Here is a 20,211-nt window from a genome sequence, read left to right as displayed (position 1 = left end):
GGAGTGGACCCTTTTTCTTCATCCTCCTTCTTTCCCACTCTTACTTTTCCCAGACTGACTCCTTCCTTTCCCCACCCCTAAGATCTCACGGTAAGTCTTGCACTCCCCAGGTGTTCTTCCTTGCATCCACATTAATTGTCAGAGCACCACTAGGGTTCCCCCTCCAGGCTGGAGCTCTGTGTGCCTTTATGTATGTAGGTGAGCCTCTACCACATTGCCCAAATATTTTTACCCTTGCTAAGAGAAGCATATCTGATGTAAGAATTCATGTCACAGGGTACATTCACTTTGCATGCTTTCTATTAACTTGTACATTATCAGTTTTGTCTCAGATAAAGTATTGTAAGAATTTTGCTTCCTCCCTACTTTCCTGCCTGTAGGCTAAGAAGGACATTTTGGTGAGATGCTGTCAAACCACAAATATCACTGTGTCCAAGAGCAAGATTCCTTACAGAGCAATGTGAACTTAAAGCTGAACAGTACAATATCATTTGAATGTGCTCTGGCCTAAACTTTTTCCTGGTTTCCATTTTAAAATCTAAAATTTGTTGGGCAATCCCCAAACTATTTTAACATTTAATATTTTTATTAAAAATGTTTTCCATGCCTACATCTTCAATGTGGAAACAATAAAGTCCTGTCCAAATCAAGCCGAAATATTAGCTGACCCGTAGCTGGCTAAATAACCACAGGTGTGTCTTTATTTCTTTCTCCTCCTTCCCAACAATAGCTGTGAGATGTTTGTGGCAGTGTGCATCTCACTGTCAAAGTTTTCAGCAGGTGCAAGAGGGAAGTGCAGCAAATGGTATTGCAAAAATCCACGTCTTTCTTCAACAGATGTAGGGTGGGAAGAATCAAGTAAATGAGAAATCGGTGTGATGGAGTGAAGTTAGTGCCACATCTTGCGTTTGACATCATTACTTTAGGTTGGAAGTGAAAACAAATGAAACCGGTATCACCAGGTCTGAAATTCGGCAGTTGTGATGTGGAAGCTGCTGCCTGAATGTGCTTGGAAAATGTTTGGGTTATGTTATTAAAGATGTATGGAGTTCTTTTTGGTTCGTGTAAAGAGGAGTTAAAGTCTTCCTCTCCTTTTCCTTCTCCTTCTACGCTTTGCCCACTTGTTTTCATGAGTATCAAGTAGATGCTGCTATCACAGAATGTTAAATCTTCCTCAGCCTTTTTCTTATACTTGTGTATTTCTGGGTGCAGCAGGATTGACTTTTGACTCTATGGCTGACCTGAAATCTACTTGAATGCTGACCTGAGAGGTGAGCACATGCAGTGACGGAGGTGACAGTTAAGTGTCACCTTTACATTTTCATGTGCCTAACTTCTAGAAAAAACATCTTAGTTTGGATCAATAAATACAAGAAATAGGATCAGTTTATGCAAAACTTCTTTTTTTTTTTTTTTGGCTGGCCTTTAACAACTGTTCTAAGATACATACTAAGTATTGTGGATAAATGCCACTTGCAGCTCAGAAACAGAGTCTGAGTTTGTAAATCTGTTATGGTTTAATAAATCAGTGTTTGTCATCCCACACTGAGCTATTGGGTGAACAGTCTGTGCATCAGAACTTGCAGGCTTGTGGGAAAATCCTTAGAGGATTGTGCTAAAGTTATCAAACTTAAAAATAGACATTCACCCCTCAAAAGGAATTTGCTGCTCTTCCAAGTTTGCTACTGTCTGCATGATGCTCTGGTACGTAGAAACAGTGACCTGATCTTTACTGAATAAAGTTGAAGTCATTCAAACTATTTCCATAAATTTCACATCTGCCAGCTCCCAAAAATACAGATGTCTGCACCTGTGTTCATGCATGTTCACGTTTTCTTAAAGCCAGCAAACTGTTGCTCAGAACGCAGTGCGTTTGTCATTAAAACAGGTGGAAATACTGTGCTTTGGGAGCTGTGCCTAGTTGTACTTGGAGATTGGATGTAAAAGTCAGAGGTGAAACAGTTCAGTGTGAAGCTGCTCTGAGCTCTAAGCAAGTCCTGTCCTTTCTAAGGCTTAACAGATGTCATTTGGTTCAAACTTTCACTGGCTATACTTGTGCTTATGTATACGATGTGTAATAATCTGTATAGTTGGTTTTACAGTTGGCTTTTTTGATGACCAGAAATGATGAAAAATGTCAGCCGAATAATTTAGCTATCTCTTAAGTATTGATTTTCTGTCTGAAAGTAGTATATGCTGTACAAGCAGATCTTGATTTCTTGTAATTCAATACAGCCACTCACTGAGGTTCTGTATTTTTGGTCAACATGAAACAAGTGTGCAGTATGGATTTTATATTCCTATATTCTACAGCTTGAACTGTCAAAAGAAAACCAGTAAAGTTTCTTCAGAGACTATAGAAAGCTTTATCCAAGTTTTTAAAAATTACTAATCAGGTTTTAGAGCTGACTGATAAAATTACAATCCCCTAAGGCCTTACTTTATAAAGTAAGCAATAGGTGATTTATTTTTTTCATTATAATGAAATCCTTCTGCTACCATCAATCGTTGTGTGAAACTAGGCCTGTATGTTGGAGATCTTGATGTTTGGATTTTGCTGTGTGCTTTCAGGTGAGCTGTGTAACCTCATAACGCTGGATGTAGCGCACAATCAGCTTGAACATCTTCCAGAAGAGATTGGAAGTTGCACGCAGATCACCAACCTTGACTTGCAGCACAATGAGCTCTTGGACCTGCCAGAAACCATAGGTATGTCAAGAGATTGGGGAAGGGAAAATAGATGACTTATTCAAAATGTCTGGTAAGAGGAGTAAATTTAAGAATAAGTAGTTGATTGGTGGATGTAGAATGACTGGTGTTCTGCTCAAGGCGCCTTCACGCTTGAAATTGCAAAGAATGCTTACGTCTTTAAACAATCTTACTTTAAAACAATTAAAATCCTTCCTGGTCCATAAAGCAATCCTGCTGCAATACAGTAGAGTGTTTGCAACATAGGTTGGGAGTAACAGACTGAAGTAAATGCTTTCCTGGTCATTTTCAGAATCTCATGTAGGTTGTGGTTTTGAAAAGACAAAAACCAATACAGTCATAATTTTAAGCCCTTGTTTCTCACAACATACTCAAAAGAATGTACCTTATCACTTAGACAGTATTTAATGTTGAACTTTGTTGAATGTTTTCTTTTATGTATAGAAATTTTGGCGTGAAGTTGCTCTGGTTTCTGGTTTAGAAAGTTTGACCTGCACAGAATTTACATTGATGAACTATCCAGTGTAGCTAAATTTCCTTCCTGGTTTGATATTTTTATTCTCCGGAGGTCTTATTCCATCTGGAGTTTGCATCTAACTTATATACTTTGTAAGCACAGCCTTTATTTTTGTATCAGTTTTGTAAATCTTACTGAAAACTGTTTTAAAAACACTTGTGTGTATTATCAGTTTCATATTTAGGGAGAGAGTTCTCTGGATAAAATGCTAATTATGGGAAAAAATTCTGTGAGCAAGTTGATTTCCATCATCAGTGCTTATAGACCACTGTTGGTGCTCCTTGGTAGGAAGATGTACCCAGCTGCCAGTACTGGCAGTCACTGAGCTTCTCAGAGGACTTGAAAGATCTTGCTTATAATGTGCTGTGTGACTGTGCTTATGGGAAGGATTTCTGGGTAAGAGAGACAGAGTTACTTAAGCAGTTGAGCTGTTTGTGATACATAGGAGATTGCTGACTCTCAAGTTTGGACTCTTCTGTTTCTCTAGGAAGTTACTGTAAGCCTAGATTGTTTGCACTGAGTTGAGTTTGCACCTAGTCAAACTGGATTTCTGCATGTTTTCTTTGTTTTGTTTTCTCATCACAGTGTTTTCATAAGGTTTTGAAGTCAATTATTTTTAAATGTATACACTGTCTCTTTACGTTGCTTATCAGAGCTGAACATCACCGCTGTGCAGCTCAGCAAGCTACGGAAGGCAGATGAATAATTACAGCACACTCTCCTGTCTCTGCACACTGGCTAAGTGTGTGCCACTGGAGAACCCCTGTTTGTACTGAGGAACGTGTCTAGGAGCTGAACACTGAAGCGTAAAACTTAGTCAGAAATCAGTACTTGTGCCACAAATAGCTCCCGAGCAGCCAGACTTGGAAACTTAAAGGGAAAAATGTTGAACTCCAGCGTAAATGATAACAATCAACCTACATTTCTGCCTGTTACGGAAAAGGCAGCCGTAGCCAGTTCAGCAACATTGGCTTTATTTCTTAGTCATCACAGTTTTGGTTCAACATTAAAGCAAGTTGTGGCTTGATTTCTGTATTACAGCTTACTCTGTGGTTACGATTGTTCAGTGAGAGAATGCGAGCACTGAGAAAAACACCCAGGGCATGGCTGCTGCTGCTGTGTGCGGCTGGGCTGGGCTGGCACGTCTTGCAGCCTCACGCTCCCTCTCAGGTTTTGGCCTTTCCTTTTCTCACTGAGATGGGCCTGGCACTTGGCATTGCTCACTACCCTTAGCACTGCCAGTTTTCAGAGTGCTGCATGTAGAAGCTCTGTCAGCGTTTCGCCAGTTTACTCGAAGTGCTGTGGGGGTTGCACGCTTGTTACAAAACAGACCGAACTCTTTTGCACGTTGTAAATATTTAATACTCTGAACCTATGAGCCTCCTGCAGTGGAGAAGACTTTCCATTACCATCAGAGCTGTCCCTTCCTCCTGCACCAGTACCTTTGCTGGAGGCCACTTTCAGCTTGTGATGGGGGTTTTGTCACGCTGCTGTGAAAACCCAGCAGCTCCTTCCTCCCTACTGATGGAAGGAAAAAAAAAAAAAAGGCACCCAAACTTGCAGCATGCTTAAATTTGCTGTTGCGCTGTCGAATTCAGTTTTGGTTTTCCCACTGAAAGATTTCTGAATGTGCCAATATTCTTTTAAGTTTTTTTTTATTTTTTTAAAAGCTTGTTTTCTAATTCCCAGCTCTGTACTGGAACGAGGTGGCGTTGGGAGGCAGGACATGAATTGGAGGGTGACGTGCAGGGGAGTGGCAGGGAAGGGATTATGCATCAGCAATGATTGCAGAGGTAGCACAGCCAACATATTCGCTCTGTAAAAATACAAAGTTCTTGTTTCATCTCACACTTCATAAGCACGCCTTCTTGCAGTAACAAATGTCAATTTTAGATATTAGTTGTCAGGAAGTGACCTCATGTCTTGCTTTATAGATATTGGCTTAATGCATTCATATCTGTATTTCTGTTGATTGAAAACTGTGAAGTACTTTGTATGTTAGGTCACTTCCTGTAAGAAAAATGAGCTTTGTGGAACAGCTTAGTACATTCCAAGAGTCTCAAGTCTAGAATCAAAATCGTAGTGGGATCTCAGCTTCTCAGTAGTGTCACTGCAGATTGCTGTGTGTGTGAGAATTATGGCATACTTGTGTTTTTGCTGTCTTATCTCTGTATGCTTACCTGGCACACTAATAAGAGGAAAAATCCAAAAGATATGTAAAAGGAGATAAATTATTGAAGTTAGTAATTGGACTTCTGAAAGAGAGGAAATTTTGGGTGGAGTAAAGTGTTTCTGTTAACTGCTCATTGGATTACAAGCTGGCTTCGAAAATGTGCTGCAAATTGCGCGTTGAGTGCTCTCTTGTTTGAAAATTTGATTTTAGCACTCTTTTTTATAAATGTGTTTGCAATTCCTTATTTAAAAGCCCAGCAGCGATTTTTTTTTGAGAGAAGTTCAACAGAAACAGAACTTTGACTTTTAAAAAATCAGATTCTTCACCTATTTTGTAATTTTCCACTTCTGTGTTTACGTCTGCAGCTTGATTGTACTCAAATGTGGCATATTCGTAGACATTTAAGGCAACAGACGTTTTAATAAGAAAAAGAATAGTCAGTTGTAAATGTTCCAAAATGATGCTTTAAAAGCACAAAAAATTCTGTCAGTGGACACGCTTTCCAGTGTCTGCCATGGCACCGTTCCTAAAAGATGGTTAGGAAAATGAGAGGCACATTCAGAGCCTACAATTCATGCCCTTCGCTTCAACTGAAAAGCTCAGAAACTGAAATCACAACTTGCATGAAAGCAAATGTTCTCTGGGGAAGCTTTGCCATTTGCATTGGTTGACACTGCACCACAAACTGCTGCTGGCTGCTTTAGCTTCATTTACCTTTCAGAGCACTGTTGCAGTTCTATGCCATGTACTTGATAAAATGGGGACCCTTTTGAGCTGGTTTGGACATCAGCGATTCACACAGCTTAGGTTATACAAACTGCTGCTGAGAGCTTGCAGTCCTCACAAGTCCTCATAAAGATTTTTCTGTAGAAAGTGGAACTACTTGTAAATGGGCTTTTAAGTATAGCAGGCTTAGCAAAAGCTTGAGAGGTCTTGCTCTGAATTTTCAGAAAAATGTGCTGGTCTTAATGAAAACCCGATGGAGCCGTGCACAGACTCCAGCTTTGATGGCAGTGTTTGTGTTCTGAAAATGCAAGCGTGTTGACCTGGTGCTTTGGTCAGGCGAGGTCTGAGCATTTGGTGCTCTGTAGGATCAAGCCTGTTTCCAGTCTCAGAATGAGAGGTCTGGTCAGATTTCACTCTTCTTGTGCTGTGCTGTTAATGAGGCATTTTCAATTAGATTCTGTTACTATTTGGCAATCACGGTAACCTTTTTGCCCCTTCTTTATCTCCTTGAAAGCAATGGCTCCCATTCTTTTGTTCTAGTTTTTGAGTTGTTGTATGTCTTTTTTGGATTTCATAGCGTTCTCATAAAGGGAATGGAGCTTCTGGTGATTGTTAGCTTCGCTTCTAGGTTTAGTCAATAGAAAGGAGTGAAACTGCCCAGAAAATCCTGGGTGGCACGGAGATGGTAGGTGGGACGTGACAGCTCACCGCGTCCTCTCACAGCACAGCCAGAGGGTGCGGGGCAGAGCTGGGGGTTGGCAGCCTCCAAACGTCTTTGTTTGGGCATTAAGGCTGCCCTTAATGCAGCGCAGGTAACGCCTGGGCGTCAGTGTTTGCACAGCTTGGGGTGGATGCCAAAGCTCAAAGGACAGCTTGACAATTTTGTAGAAGAAAACTGTATCAGTCGCTGCTAAATGCAGGCAGTCATCGAGCCACGTGCTGCTGAATCGTCCCAGGCTCCTGCAGCGCTGTCAGGAGGTGCTTTCCCTTTCCTCAGCTGCTTCTGTTGGCGTTGGCTGTTGGGTATTTCTTTCTAAGAGAGAAGATATTTGTGATCTGGGTATAAATTGTTCTTAGGGATTTACATTTTTTGTGAAATTAGAGATAAGATACAAAGATACAGTTGAATACACACATACTATTCTGTTTTTTTTTTTTTTTTTTTAAAAAAAAAAGCTTGCTTCTTTTAGCTTATTAATTCTGAGATTATAGATTTGATCTATATTTATGAAAATGTCTCTTATATTGTATTTTAGTTGGTGTATTTTCTGTTAGGACTAGGATGGGACTGCTTAGTTTAGTGAACTCGTGTGCCATCACACAGCAGCTAGATGCAAAAACCAGTATGCAGAGATGGGTTATAACTGCAGCTCAGCATTTCCAGAGTGATTTGTATACTGTAGGGAAAAAAAAAAAGCCCATAATCTTATATGTAAGAAGCAGCCGTGAGGGAATAGTGCTTCAAAGGAACGCATCAGAACAGAGACAAGCAGGTCTATTAGCTAAGTGCGTTTTGAACTCGTGCTAAGAAAGCTGAATTTTCAGAAACACATCACTAAATTTGTGCTCTTCTGCCTTATACTGGTGCTGTGTGTGGTACATGTCAGTACTTCAGCCTTTGTCACTTGGTTCTTGCCAGCATCAAACAAGCAGTTTGCAATGATGAGGGTATTGAATCACAGTTTAAAAACATCTGGTGATGTGATCATGCTTTTGTCTTAGTTCTGAAATAATGAGGAGGCTTGTCTTTGGTTGATACTGTCAGATTGAAAATAGGCAGGAATCTCTTTGCTCTCTCCAAGTGGCATTTAACTCAATAAGGATGGTAGAGATGCATTTTAAAGTGATGTTAGATAGTTTTTTAATAGGTGGGTGTCTTTTTAGAGAATTTCTAGGCTTCCTGTAAATGGGATAATAAGCTTTGGTTTGAACAGAGCAAGAAACAGTGGAGCTTGTCGACTTTGTAACTTGGAAGCCCGAATCTGCCTCCTACACTGTCCTCGTGCATCAGGAGGCATTGGTGGCCAGAAAGAAAAATAACAATACATTCAAGTCATGTTGCTATCAAGCCAGTAAAATCCAGAGTCTGTAAGTCAAACTGTGTGTTGCTCAGTGGTCTTAAGCTCACTGTACCTTTTTGAAAAATACATTTTGAAAAATACAACTATATTTCTTGCTTTGGCTTTCACAATTTTTAGCAGTGGTTAGGAAGGATTCTCTTTTCTTCTCCACTACTGCTGCCCTAATGTCCCCCCACTCCTTAAATCACCTTTGTTCCCCATCTGCAGTTTTCCTAAAGCATCAGTATTTAGGCAGAAGGTATCTTAAACGTGAGGAACGTTCCAACCCTGCAGGTTATAGAAAGCATTTGACCTTTCTTGGGTAAAGTGTGCTTACATTCATACAAGTCCATGGGCTTTGGTTTAGGGAGGAGTCGCCCACAGATCAGATGAGAACAACAGTGGGATTGTGTTCTGCGTTCCTCTGCAGAGAGCTTACTGAGCTCACATCCAGGGCTTCTTGCCTGCCCAGCTTCTTGCTGGAGCAGTGCTGGACATCCAGTGGCGTGGAGATTGAAACGTTTTAGCTGAAGCCTTTCGTTTTACTCTGTAGCTATCAGGAGAAATGTTTTGCTTTCTGACAAGAAATTAGATTAAACATGTCGACAGCTCCTTTCACCTAAAAATCTGTGAAACTGTTCAACAGTTGTCGTGGAGTATGGCTGACATCTGGGAAAACTAATAATGATAAGTGCAGAGTGTGACACAGGCATCTTCCAGCCCGCCTTGTGGCTATTTTAGGTTCCAAGCACTGCTGAAACATTTGAACACAGTGTTTAATCTGTCTTCAGTTGGCCATTTCTAGCTTGCCCAATCTCTCCTGTGAAGTTTTCAGTTCTTCTATGGCCCTTATTCCCACCTGCTTTGGGTATTATAATAATTTTTAACGTGCTCACTGAACCTCTTGTGGCTTTTTCTTCTGTACTGTCATTGTAGTTATTTTATGCAAAATTAATTCAATGTGGTGTTTTAAAGTTAATCAACGACATCTGGTACCTTTTGTATGCAAAAGAATTCATTTTCCTGAGAAGAAAAACTCCTCAGGGAATCAAGTGAACTGAGCTCTATGAAATGATAGATAGTAATAGCAAGGTGGCTGTTTCTCAGGTGGCTACCTGCTGTTTGTGGGGTTTAGTCAAATAAAAATCTGAGAATATGTATCAAATTAGAAAAGTACTTACTAATGTCATGTTTGTAGAATGTTCTTGTGAATATCTGCTCCATGAAGAACTTTCTTTATGCCTTTTATCATAGTCTTAAGGGTTTTTAAGGTGCAAGCTCTTGTCAGTCCAATTTGTGTGTTAATGTTACCTGCAAAATGCTTTTTTTTTCTTTTTTCTTCTATTGAACAGATTTTAAATTGATCTGTATGTTTGGGCTAGCAAGTTAGCTTGATGCAAGCTAAGTAGCATAAATCAGAGTAATGGCTCCATCTTTTAGTAATGATGCAGTAGTATTTTGTGCTAAGTAGTGACCCTTCATCTGAGGACAGGGGATCTGAAGAATTATTTTAACTAAGGGAGGAAGAGATGAATGATGAATTTCAAATGAGAGAGCATGTTTCAACTCCTTTAAAGGTGGTAGTAGGACTTCGGAATAGGAATTTGGATTTCTTTATCTTATTTGATCCATCACAGCCCATTTCTCTTGATTCTGAAATATTCAAGAAAGAAATGTGCTGTTCCTAATTAGAAAACTGCTTCATGTGGTCTTTCCAAAAATGTGTGGATAAGCATGGTGTTCTGCTTCAATTTAGTCTTCTCTCTGAGGAAATGATGGAGCTGAGCACTGAGAGGCAAGGAGATGTGCTGCTGGATGTTGTGTGCCTTAATTGTGATGAAGTCCAACAGAGCTGCTGCAGAGGTGGTGATGTGAAATGGGACTCCCAGGGGCAGCTGTTCATACTTGCTTATGCCTGGCTTGATTTTAGGGTTTAGTCAGTCTATAGTGTGATACTTTAGAAGTATCTTTTCATGGGGCAATTCAATTTACAAGAGCTTTTTTCTAAGTGCGCTTCCTAAGAAAACAAATTGGAAGAGCTTTTACTTGCGTTTTTTTTCTGCCAGTAGCTGAAAAAAATTGTGGTTATCTGACTGTCACATTTGCAAACATCTAGTTCTGCTTCTTCTGAGTCACCCTGCCTGCCACCTTGCTGAAGAGCAACCACTGAGGTATGATTTCAGCAGCAGAAACGCAACTGCAGAAGATCTTCATCATGTAACTGACTGAACGGATCATGATCAGCTGTTACCAACCCTGCAGAATATGCAGCCTGACTGCGTGTCAGTGGAGAGCTTCATGTGGCTCCAAAAAAGGCATCAGTAACCAAACTGGAGAAGGCAGAGGGGCAATGAGGTGACTGCAGGGCTGGCTGAGGGATGTGGCAGCATTCTTCAGCTCCTCTGGGGCCCCTTCTAGCAACAGTGCAATTTTGGGCAGCAAAAGTGAATGCCTGGAAATGAAAGGATTGCTCACTGTGGTACGTCCCCAGTGAGGAGTGAAGGATCTGACTTCACGATGGCTGCCTCGTTGCATTTTTCTGAAATGCCACATTGCTGTAGGAACAGAGCAGAGCTGTAGCCATGCAACCTGTGCTCGCAATCTGGAGTCAGCACAGCGACGTCGTATTGCTAAGCAACAGTTGGCAGCATGCTGGCTGCTAGAGCCGTGTGCCCTGCTTGTACTCTTGGGGGGAGCCTGAGAAATCAATACTGGAGCCTAGCTCAAGCTTTACGTGCTGAAAAAGAATGAATTATTACCTTATTTGTGTAAAGCTTGTCACGTTTACTAAGAGAAGTGTTTGTTAGAAGCTAATTCAGAAAAGGGCAGTCAGGGTATGCTTTGTTCATCCCTAGATCAGTGAATCCTCGTGCTCTCCATTCCTTACAATAGAATGTGAATCTCTTGAGGTGAGGACAGGTTCCTATGCAAACAGGTTGTACTGAATATGGCATGAAATATCCCACTTCACATAGGAATATCGATATTGGTGAATTATAGGATCAAGCAGCTCTTAATTACTCTTGTACGTGTATGTACTCTAGGATTTAACATCAGAAGATGAATATTTGTGTACTAGAGAGCAATATTGATAACCTTAAATTTTAGATGCCTTTTTTGATTAAGGGAATAGTTTGCTGCTTCTGCAAAAGCAAATTACGTACTTGCTCGGAAAGAAAGCACTTAAAAATACAAATCCCAGTGGGAGATAGAGCTGGGTAAGCAGCTCATGTGGTACCTGTTTGAGTTTTGATTTCATTATTGACAGTACCAAGTGAAATTAGTTGCTAAGCTTGTTAGCTTGCTATCAGATATGTACTGACAACTTCTCTCTTGATTTGTAAGGCCTGAAGGGTTTTTTTTTTTTTAACGTGGAAAGCTTTTTTGATGTTTTTTTCCTTTCCACTGTTCTTGTGAATCTCCATTTTAGTAGCTCTGAAACCATCAAACATTCCCAAAGTTCAGTTCTTATTAGGTATGCACCCAGTCTAGCTGCTCAGTGATGCAGGGTCATTTTTACAGTATAGATTGACCAATCCAGAGAAGTCCAGGAAAGATATTTTGCCAGTTCCTTTGGTGAGATTCTTCCCTTGTCTAGTGGACCTCATTGCATCATTTGTATTACTTTTCATTCTCTATTTTCCATATAGTTAGTTTAATATGCTGCTTCCAAGTTTCATATGCTACATTTGTTTCTTTGCTGTGTTCCAGTAACCTCTGTACAAGTACGCATGTATAGATGTTCATTTATCCTTCAGTTAATGCATAACTACTTAGACTATGCATAGAAAGCTCCCTTCATATTTTTACAAAAAACCTTCTGATTATTCTTGTTGCAGTTAAACCTTCTATTTCTTTCCTACTGTTATCTTTCTGGTATTTCAGTCTGTGGAAGAAATATGTTGTTCCGTGAGTGGCTGTAAAAGTATAAAACAAGGAATGTTTTGCAAGAATTGATTATGTGGATTTCTTTAGAACCTTCTGCTATTCAAATGTGCACTTGTGCACAAATGCTTTTTAATATATGACTGAGTCAGAAGACTTTGCATTGTTCTTTGTACTGTGTACCAGTTGACATTTCAGTGAAATTCAATACCTTCTTACCTGCAGGAGAGTACCAAATGCTCCAGTGCTGGAAAGGCTGAAGACATCCTTAAGTTGAAAGCTCCTTTAGATTTTATTTTTTTTTAAATCGCATATATGTCAACTGGAACTGTTGGCCTGGCAATATTCAAAAAATATATTTTAAAAAACGTCTTATTGTCCATATTTCCAAGGACATCCTCCAGACTTTTCCTTAAATGATTTGAAAAACTTGGAAGAATTTTTTTTCCTATCACTTTTTAAAGACTGTTGCTTCTGGAGGATGGTAAAGATATTTTAGGGTAACTGGAAAACATTTAGAGTTCTTTGCTGGTGAAAAGATCAGAAGAGAATACTTCTTCAAGATGATGTAGACATTCCTTGCTTACCAGACCACGTGCAAGTTAAGAATACGTGGTATGAACAATGTACTTCTACTGCATAGTTGATCTTAGCATTGGAAAGCACTGTAAACTATGAGCACCCTGTTTGGGAATGATAGCCCCATTTCACCCTTTGAAAGCTGTGAAGTGTAGAGTGTGAGACAGCAGAAGAATCAGAAATCAAATCTCGTTCTGTTCCTCGGTGTTATGTATTAATGTATTAATCACTGCTTCCTCCCTGTAGGAAATCTATCCAGTTTAAGTCGTCTTGGCCTGAGGTACAATAGGCTGTCAGCAATTCCGAAGTCTTTAGCAAAATGCAGTGAACTTGATGAACTGAACCTGGAGAACAACAATATTTCTACTTTACCAGAGGTGAGAGATGGAGTGGATTTGGAGAGAATGTGTTGGAAGGGGTCTCAGTTTTTAGAGGCATTGGAACATATAAAATAATTTCATCTTGCCTTGCAATTCTGAGGAATGCCATTTGTTCTAATCGTAGAATCGTGGAATGGCCTGGGTTGAAAAGGACCATAATGATGATCTAGTTTCTACCCCCTTGCCCTGAGTAGAGTCGCCAACCACCAGACCGGGCTGCCCAGCGCCACATCCAACCTGGCCTTGAATGCAGCCAGAGATGAGGCATCCACAACTTCCTTGGGCAGCCTGTTCCAGTGCTTCACCACCCTCTGTGTGGAAAAACTTCCACCTAAATCTACATGTGTAACATGAAAAATAACAATTCTGTACATGTTAGATGTATATAACTTGTGTGGAAGAATGCATGTCACACGACTTCTGTCAGAAGTGGGACTACTAGCAGGTGTGATTGTATTTGCTGTCCTGAGTCTCTTCAGGAGACCTTAAATAAGAAGCCCAGCTCCCTGTCATGGATACAAAGTGTTTCATGAAGGTGGGGAAGATGTAGAAAAGGGAAAAGTAAAAGGGATATCTCTATCAGCATTTAGTTAAGTCAGGAATGATTTTTAAAGAATGGATAAAGCCTGCTAAGGATACTTTGCCGTAGCATTCTCATTTTAACCTGGAAAGAGAGTATGCAGTTGGCATGCATCTGATATCATCCCGCAACTCATTGATGCTCATTTATTGAGCTATGAAAAATAAAAAAAAATTGTACAGTTTTTTTTTTTTCTTACAATTTGCAGTGACTGCAAAGATCTCAGGAGAAAGGGGAAGAGAATCAGTTTTTGTGCTTTTCTTTCCATGATTGCTGTCCTTGATTGTTTTACCTGTTCTTTTGCTTTAGTGCATGAGCAAAGAAAAGGACTGTAGATTTAGAAGTTGTGGAGCCACATTTTCTGTTCAGGCAACACATTTACTCTGAGGTGGAGAGTGCATCTTTGTTCCTCTTTATTCCTCAGGAATTCCCTGAAACACAGCCCTAAGAAACAGAGAATTTAATAAGTGTTTGGATGTAACTGTCATTTAGGAAAATGCAAATAAGTGAGAGCCACCAGGCTGCTTTCAATATAAGAGCTAAGCTAGCCCATCCCACCCATACATACTATAAAAGCAACTACAGTGTAATCACAGAAGGATAATGTGGGAGTGATTACTTGCTTTGAAATGCGTTCAATCCTAATACAAAACTTCTAGAGACTATGCTGCCTTCTTCACATATTTGCCAACAATATCTTAACATTTAAGCTGCTAACTTGCAGAAGTGTATAATTCATACTGTAATCTGTTTAAAATAAAACATTCCTTGCTATAATATAAAGAACTGTGTTTGTAAAAGAAACTTTGGAATTTCCAAACATAACTGAGGTTGCTGACACAACGCCTAATAAATATTTTATTTTAAAAGGATAGATTGGGAGAAGGCAGCACTGCTACAGATTTCATAGACATAAGAGCATTGTCTTTTTGCACTGCCAAAGCTCTCTTACTTTCCTTCAAATGTGGTTAATTAATCTAGGCTGGTAGAGTGTGTTAGCTAACATATTTCTAATATTTTTTGCATGGATGCAGGCTCTAAAAAATGGCTTCTGGAAATGCCAAGATCCATCTGAAGCCTTAAAGTATTTTTGTGACAGAGCTCAGGGACTGCTTAATCCTAGGACAAAGAATATCAGTTAATTAAAGGAAGTACAGCTAGAAGGAGTATTTCCTAATCAAAGATTGTACTAGTTAATGATTAGATTTTAATGACTGATTTAACAATCCTTTATTTTGTCTTTGGGGCAGAATTGCTTCATTGACACTTACTGAGATGTCCCCAGAATTATATTTCAGTGCTAAAATGTTTTAGCCATGACATGTAGAAAATTCCTATTAAATCCCATTTTACTAACAGTAATGTTAATAAACTTAGAACAGGAAAATTACCCAATCTTCTCTGATCAAAGCAACAAAACCGTATTCTTAAAGTTCTTACAGTGCACGTAGAGCAGTTCAGAAATACTGATATTGGAAATAGAGTTGGAATCATTATCCTGTTAGCACTCTTTCCTGATTGCAGATGTTGCATTATTTATGGTATGTAATGCCATGCATAAATCTCCAATTTCTGTAATACTTAAGCAAATGGAGCTGAATTCAAATTGGCATAGTAATAAGCCAAGGTGACACTTCAGCAGTAATTTAGCTCTCATTATTCATCCCTATGGTTCCAGCAGCGTGCTTGGCACGTATCTAACATAAACTCTGTGATCCTTGCTGCTGAAATTTCAGAGTCTGCTTGGATTATGAAAGGGGCACAAAGAGCCAGTCGACTCAGTGGGCAATCATTGCTCTCCAGATTGGCTCTGGGGTTTTGCTTTTTTATTTTTGAAGACAAGACAGGTGGAGCAATAACTATTTAGGGGTATTTTGGAAACAAGAAAGAAAAAAAAAAAAGGGAATTTCCAAAAGCTTCTGCGTTCTTCTCTAGACTGTCCAGCTATCTGAAAATGTTGTAGCCTGAAAAGAAACCTCTACCAGATGCATTCACAGCATGAGTTGTTATTAAATTACAAAGATTGGAATTTGAAATATCAAATACACCTTCGAGAAATCGTGCTTGGGTCTGGTGGTTCTGTGGGCCTTGCTGTCATTTGTGAGCAAGGTTAAGGGAAGCTCAGCTCAGCAGTGCAGGCCATGCTCTTTCAGAGCCTGAATATGAGAATGGGCACACTGCTGCCAGAGTTGCCCAAGAGGTAGCAATGTGTTATTAAAAAATTCCATTTGGAGGATAAGAAAGTTACAAAACCTCCTGAGCTTTCAGGTGCGAAATGTTTGCTTTTCTGATATCTGGAAGTATATAAGCAGACCTGAGGAAACAAGGTGCAGGCTGACAAACTGCAAGGGGAGTTTGCTGCTCTTGGAAGTTTTATCAGATTTAACAGTGGTTTGGGTGTTGCAATGCTCATTGAGACTTGGGGGATAGCATTTCTAATTAGACCCATGAGGAAAAAGAGATGTATTCAAATAAATCTGTCCTAAGTTCCTGGGTGGTTTTCTTCTCTCTACAGGGTCTTTTATCCAGCCTTGTCAAGCTGACTAGTTTAACACTGGCCAGGAACTGCTTCCAGTCCTATCCTGTGGGTGGCCCGTCCCAGTTCTCCACAATCTACTCTCTCAACATGGAGCACAACCGCATCAATAAAATCCCCTTTGGAATTTTCTCTAGAGCTAAAGTATTAAGTAAGCTGAACATGAAGGTGAGGCACAGAAACATGCTACAGTTTGTAAAAATCAATGAGGAGCACTGTTTCCTATTCCATTAATTCTGGCAAGCGTAATGATTTAAGGAATGAATTTATCACGATTGAGTAGACACTGCTGCCCTTAGATACAGAAGCAATTCTGGATTAGTTTAAAAAATGTACTGTCACACTGTTATTGATCTGTCTTCATTTTTGTTCCTTACACGGTTGTGTTTGCAGGAATATGAACAGCAACGACGTGGGCTGCAAAGTTCTCTAGTGTTCAAATAGGGCATGAGCATGCAGAGTAACACGTTTCTTTCCTCCTCTCTGCACTGTTTCAGTTTAGGCTAAAAACAAAATTATGTAAAATATCTTTGGAATATTTTATTTCAAAGTCTAAGTTTGGAGGATTTTGGCAGTGGCTGTAAAGCACATAGGAAAGAGGACCTTTATGTGTGTGCTCTGTACACAGAGTGATGAGAACCTGGGAAAAGAGGTGACATCTTTCAATGAATGGGCTGGTTTGAAGTTTTTAAAACAAGTTATTAAAAAAAGGATGTTTGAGCAGTAGTTATGCTCGGCAACTATTTTTTAAATATTTTTTGACACACGTGGATTCTCAATTTGCCTTATTACTATTTTTGAAAATCATTTAGCCATCTGTAATTTCACATTTACCAGTACTTTGTATGACATACATACCTACATGCATACAGATATTACTTCATGGTGTCTGATCTAGATCAAATATAGCAGCGTTTTGAGCACAAGGATGTTTAGTTTAAGATGCTTTTATTCTCAGTCATTAAGGTGTATTTCCCTTCTGTTTTTTCTCTCTTTACTCTCCTAAGCCCCATGTATCTACTGTTTCCAGGCTGAGCTGTGAAGCATTGCTGGCTGCTCCTTGTGTCCCAGCTCAGCCAAGTCAGAGCCCTGAGTAATGCCTTTGCTTATGTTGTTTATCGACTTCTTATTTTTTAAACAGATTGAAAGAGGAGGATTTTTTTTTTTTCCTAGTGAGCTCTGTGTATTCTTTGTATTTCAGCATTGCTGATAACAGTTTTGTACATTATGGTGAATTTGCTATTCTTTTTTCTCTCCATTGTATTCTGTAACAAAATGAAAAATGTTTTAACTGCTGGAGCATGAAATGTTTTGAATTATGTACTTCTAAGTTTTCCATTTCAGTTCTTGTTGATAACACAAAATCAATTCTGCAACTGTAAATTCGGACTGCTTATTACATTCTGAGGAATTAAAAGATATTTGACCAATTGTCACCATTTTATTCTAATGTAATTAGCTGCTATTTTGTTTTGAAATTTAATCACTCAAATGCCTTGTTGGTCTCTTGCAAATGCAGACCCTAATTGTTTGCTATGTTAAATCTCAGGACAATCAGCTGACCTCTCTCCCCTTGGACTTTGGGACTTGGACTAGTATGGTAGAACTGAACTTAGCTACTAACCAACTCACAAAGATCCCTGAGGATGTGTCTGGGCTTGTTTCTCTTGAGGTGAGAAGAATATGAACAACTGCTATTTGAATAGATGTTTTTAATCTATCTGTGGTTGTTGTGAATGGCTTTTTGAATGTTCTTCTTCAGGCTCTAGGTGAATGTCTGTGCACAAAGGGTTAAGCGCAGACGTATTTTCAACTGTGTGGAAAGGAAAATATTTTCAACAGAAAGTGCTGGAAATGAAATGGCACTGAGCTGGGTTTGATTCCTGGGGACATCAGCATGGAAACAAAGGGGTCAGAAAAACGTAATGAAATGGTCTGCAGTCAGAGATGGCTGCACTGTGAACCCTGTAAGCAGCCGAGTGGGAAATCTCAACCCTGAAGGGAGAAGAGCTCTATACTTGGAAGTCATGAACTAGACCTGCCTAGTCTCTTAGTCCTGTTTCCCAAGGTAACATCAGCAGAGACAGTCAAACATAATCATCTTGGAGGGATGTAAGGACAGAGGTCCTTGTTCGGGTAGCTCTGACATGCCATGAGGGGACTTCACAGCCTCTGTGAGTCACTGGAAAAAGTCTGCTAAAGGACAGCAGCAAATATCATGTTTGAAATCGATGGTTTCCAGTGCGATGGCTGCTCTGAGTGATTAATAATTCCTAGAGCTGTGGCAAAAGGATATGACAGAGCAGTAGCTATTAAGCAGTTCAGCTTTCTTTAAGGCTCTGGCTGATGGGGAAGGTGTTAACACCTGACAGCTGGATTTGCAAGTGCTCTGCTGGCTGCTGAAGCTGGACAGCTGGGCTGTCCACAAAGCCATTACTGCTAACTTTCTCTGTAATTAAGGAATCAAATACAAAAAGCTATTTTGGCAATGTTTACTCTAAAGTTGAGGTTCCCACAGCTGTGCTAAGTTAGCTGTGCTGCACATAGGTAATATTTTTTTGTTCCTGCCTTGTGAATATAGATTATTATTCTAACCATTATGTGTCTTAGCATATTATGGAAAGCCACTATAATACTGCTCATGCTAATGCTGAATTTTTTATTTTTATTCACTTTGATTTTCACTTTCATTTTAGCCTTGTTTTCTGTTCTTTCCTGCCCTCAGTTTTTCCAGTCTCCATGAAGCTAGTGAAAACTGGAATAGTTAGATCCTCAGTCTGTAACCCTGGCTGGCTTAGCCAGGATGAGTATCTGCACTGGTGCACTTTCACACACTGGTGTCTTGGTGTGCCTTGTTAAATCACTAGATAATTCTATTGTTTAGACAGTGATTGATTGCATTTCTGCTTGCTGTGTAGTTATGAAGCTTTATTTTTTTTTTTATTTTTTTTTTTCCCCCCTAAGGATACTGGACTTCTTTGTTGAAAAACAGTATACTAGTATGAGTTGTGGCTTAATGAGTAACTCTGTTAATTGACATTGCAAATAAGAATACATTTCCTGAACGCAAGATTTCCAATTTAGAAAGGAGAAATAAAAGAAGATAACACTTTGGGGAAAAGTGAGTGTGTAGTAGCAGACCAGTGAATATCTTTGCAATGTGCTGCCCAGGTGCTCTGACCCATACATTTACTTGCTGCTATTCCAACCCAAAGAGATGCAGGGAAAAAAGGAAGCATGTTGCTTTTCAAAGAGGACCTGGCAATCACAACAAGCTGTGTAAAATATGGCTTTGAAATAGCTGTGAGAAAGGGTAACAAAGGTGATAGGGAAGTACAAAAAAAAGTAGTTTTACTTTCCCTGAACAAATAAGATGTGCTTTGTTTTTTGGCTTACATTTATTATTATTATGTAACATAATATTTGTAAAAATTATATAATAGAATTATGTATTTGTACCAGTAAGACTTAAAAAGTGTGTGTGTGTGCATTTACATCTTTTCCGTAAGTTGAATGCAGGCTAGTCTTGGACTTCACTACTTGAAAATTCAGAAAGATCCTATCTCGTTACACATCCTGGCTTCTTATTTACTTATTGCATTGCTGACATTCTGTGTCTTTTTTAAGGTTCTTATATTGTCAAATAATCTCCTAAAAAAACTTCCCCATGGAATTGGAAATCTCCGGAAACTCCGAGAGCTAGACCTAGAGGAAAACAAACTGGAATCCTTGCCAAATGAAATAGCTTACCTCAAGGATCTGCAGGTGAAACAATAATTGGCAGAGATTAACATTTTATGTCCTTAATTTACGCCATACTAACTTAATTACAGCTAGTTTGATGAGGGAAATGATATGGGACTGGATATAGAACCAAGAGTTAAGAATCTTGTATGGCTTCCTCTGCAGTCTGTCCCCACTAATTCTTTCCACAGATTAATCCGTTAATTTTGAACAAATTTTCAAGAGCTTAACCATGTTATACTATGAGTACACTTCTACCACAGGAATAGCTTGTGTGGTTTCAGCCATGTTCATGAAACTTTCATATGTAAGACAGGAGGCG

The 20,211-nt window shown here is 39.5% G+C and overlaps 1 protein-coding gene across 14 annotated transcripts in view; it reads left to right on the top strand.

Moving 5' to 3' along the window:
* Positions 1 to 20,211, top strand: part of SHOC2 (SHOC2 leucine rich repeat scaffold protein) — a 69,443-nt gene that overhangs the window by 43,042 nt on the left and 6,190 nt on the right. For all 14 annotated transcript variants that reach the window (XM_052676635.1, XM_052676644.1, XM_052676636.1 and 11 more), the window contains 5 exons: positions 2,572 to 2,709; positions 12,896 to 13,026; positions 16,125 to 16,313; positions 17,695 to 17,817; positions 19,773 to 19,910. In XM_052676635.1, the coding sequence (XP_052532595.1) occupies positions 2,572 to 2,709; positions 12,896 to 13,026; positions 16,125 to 16,313; positions 17,695 to 17,817; positions 19,773 to 19,910 (719 nt within the window). The remainder of the gene's footprint in view (positions 1 to 2,571; positions 2,710 to 12,895; positions 13,027 to 16,124; positions 16,314 to 17,694; positions 17,818 to 19,772; positions 19,911 to 20,211) is intronic.

This window comes from Tympanuchus pallidicinctus, unplaced genomic scaffold (genome assembly GCF_026119805.1).
Source record: "Tympanuchus pallidicinctus isolate F22 unplaced genomic scaffold, pur_lepc_1.0 scaffold16, whole genome shotgun sequence".
In the NCBI taxonomy this organism is placed as follows: Eukaryota; Metazoa; Chordata; class Aves; order Galliformes; family Phasianidae; genus Tympanuchus; species Tympanuchus pallidicinctus.
This window is presented reverse-complemented; position numbering and strand designations above follow the sequence as displayed.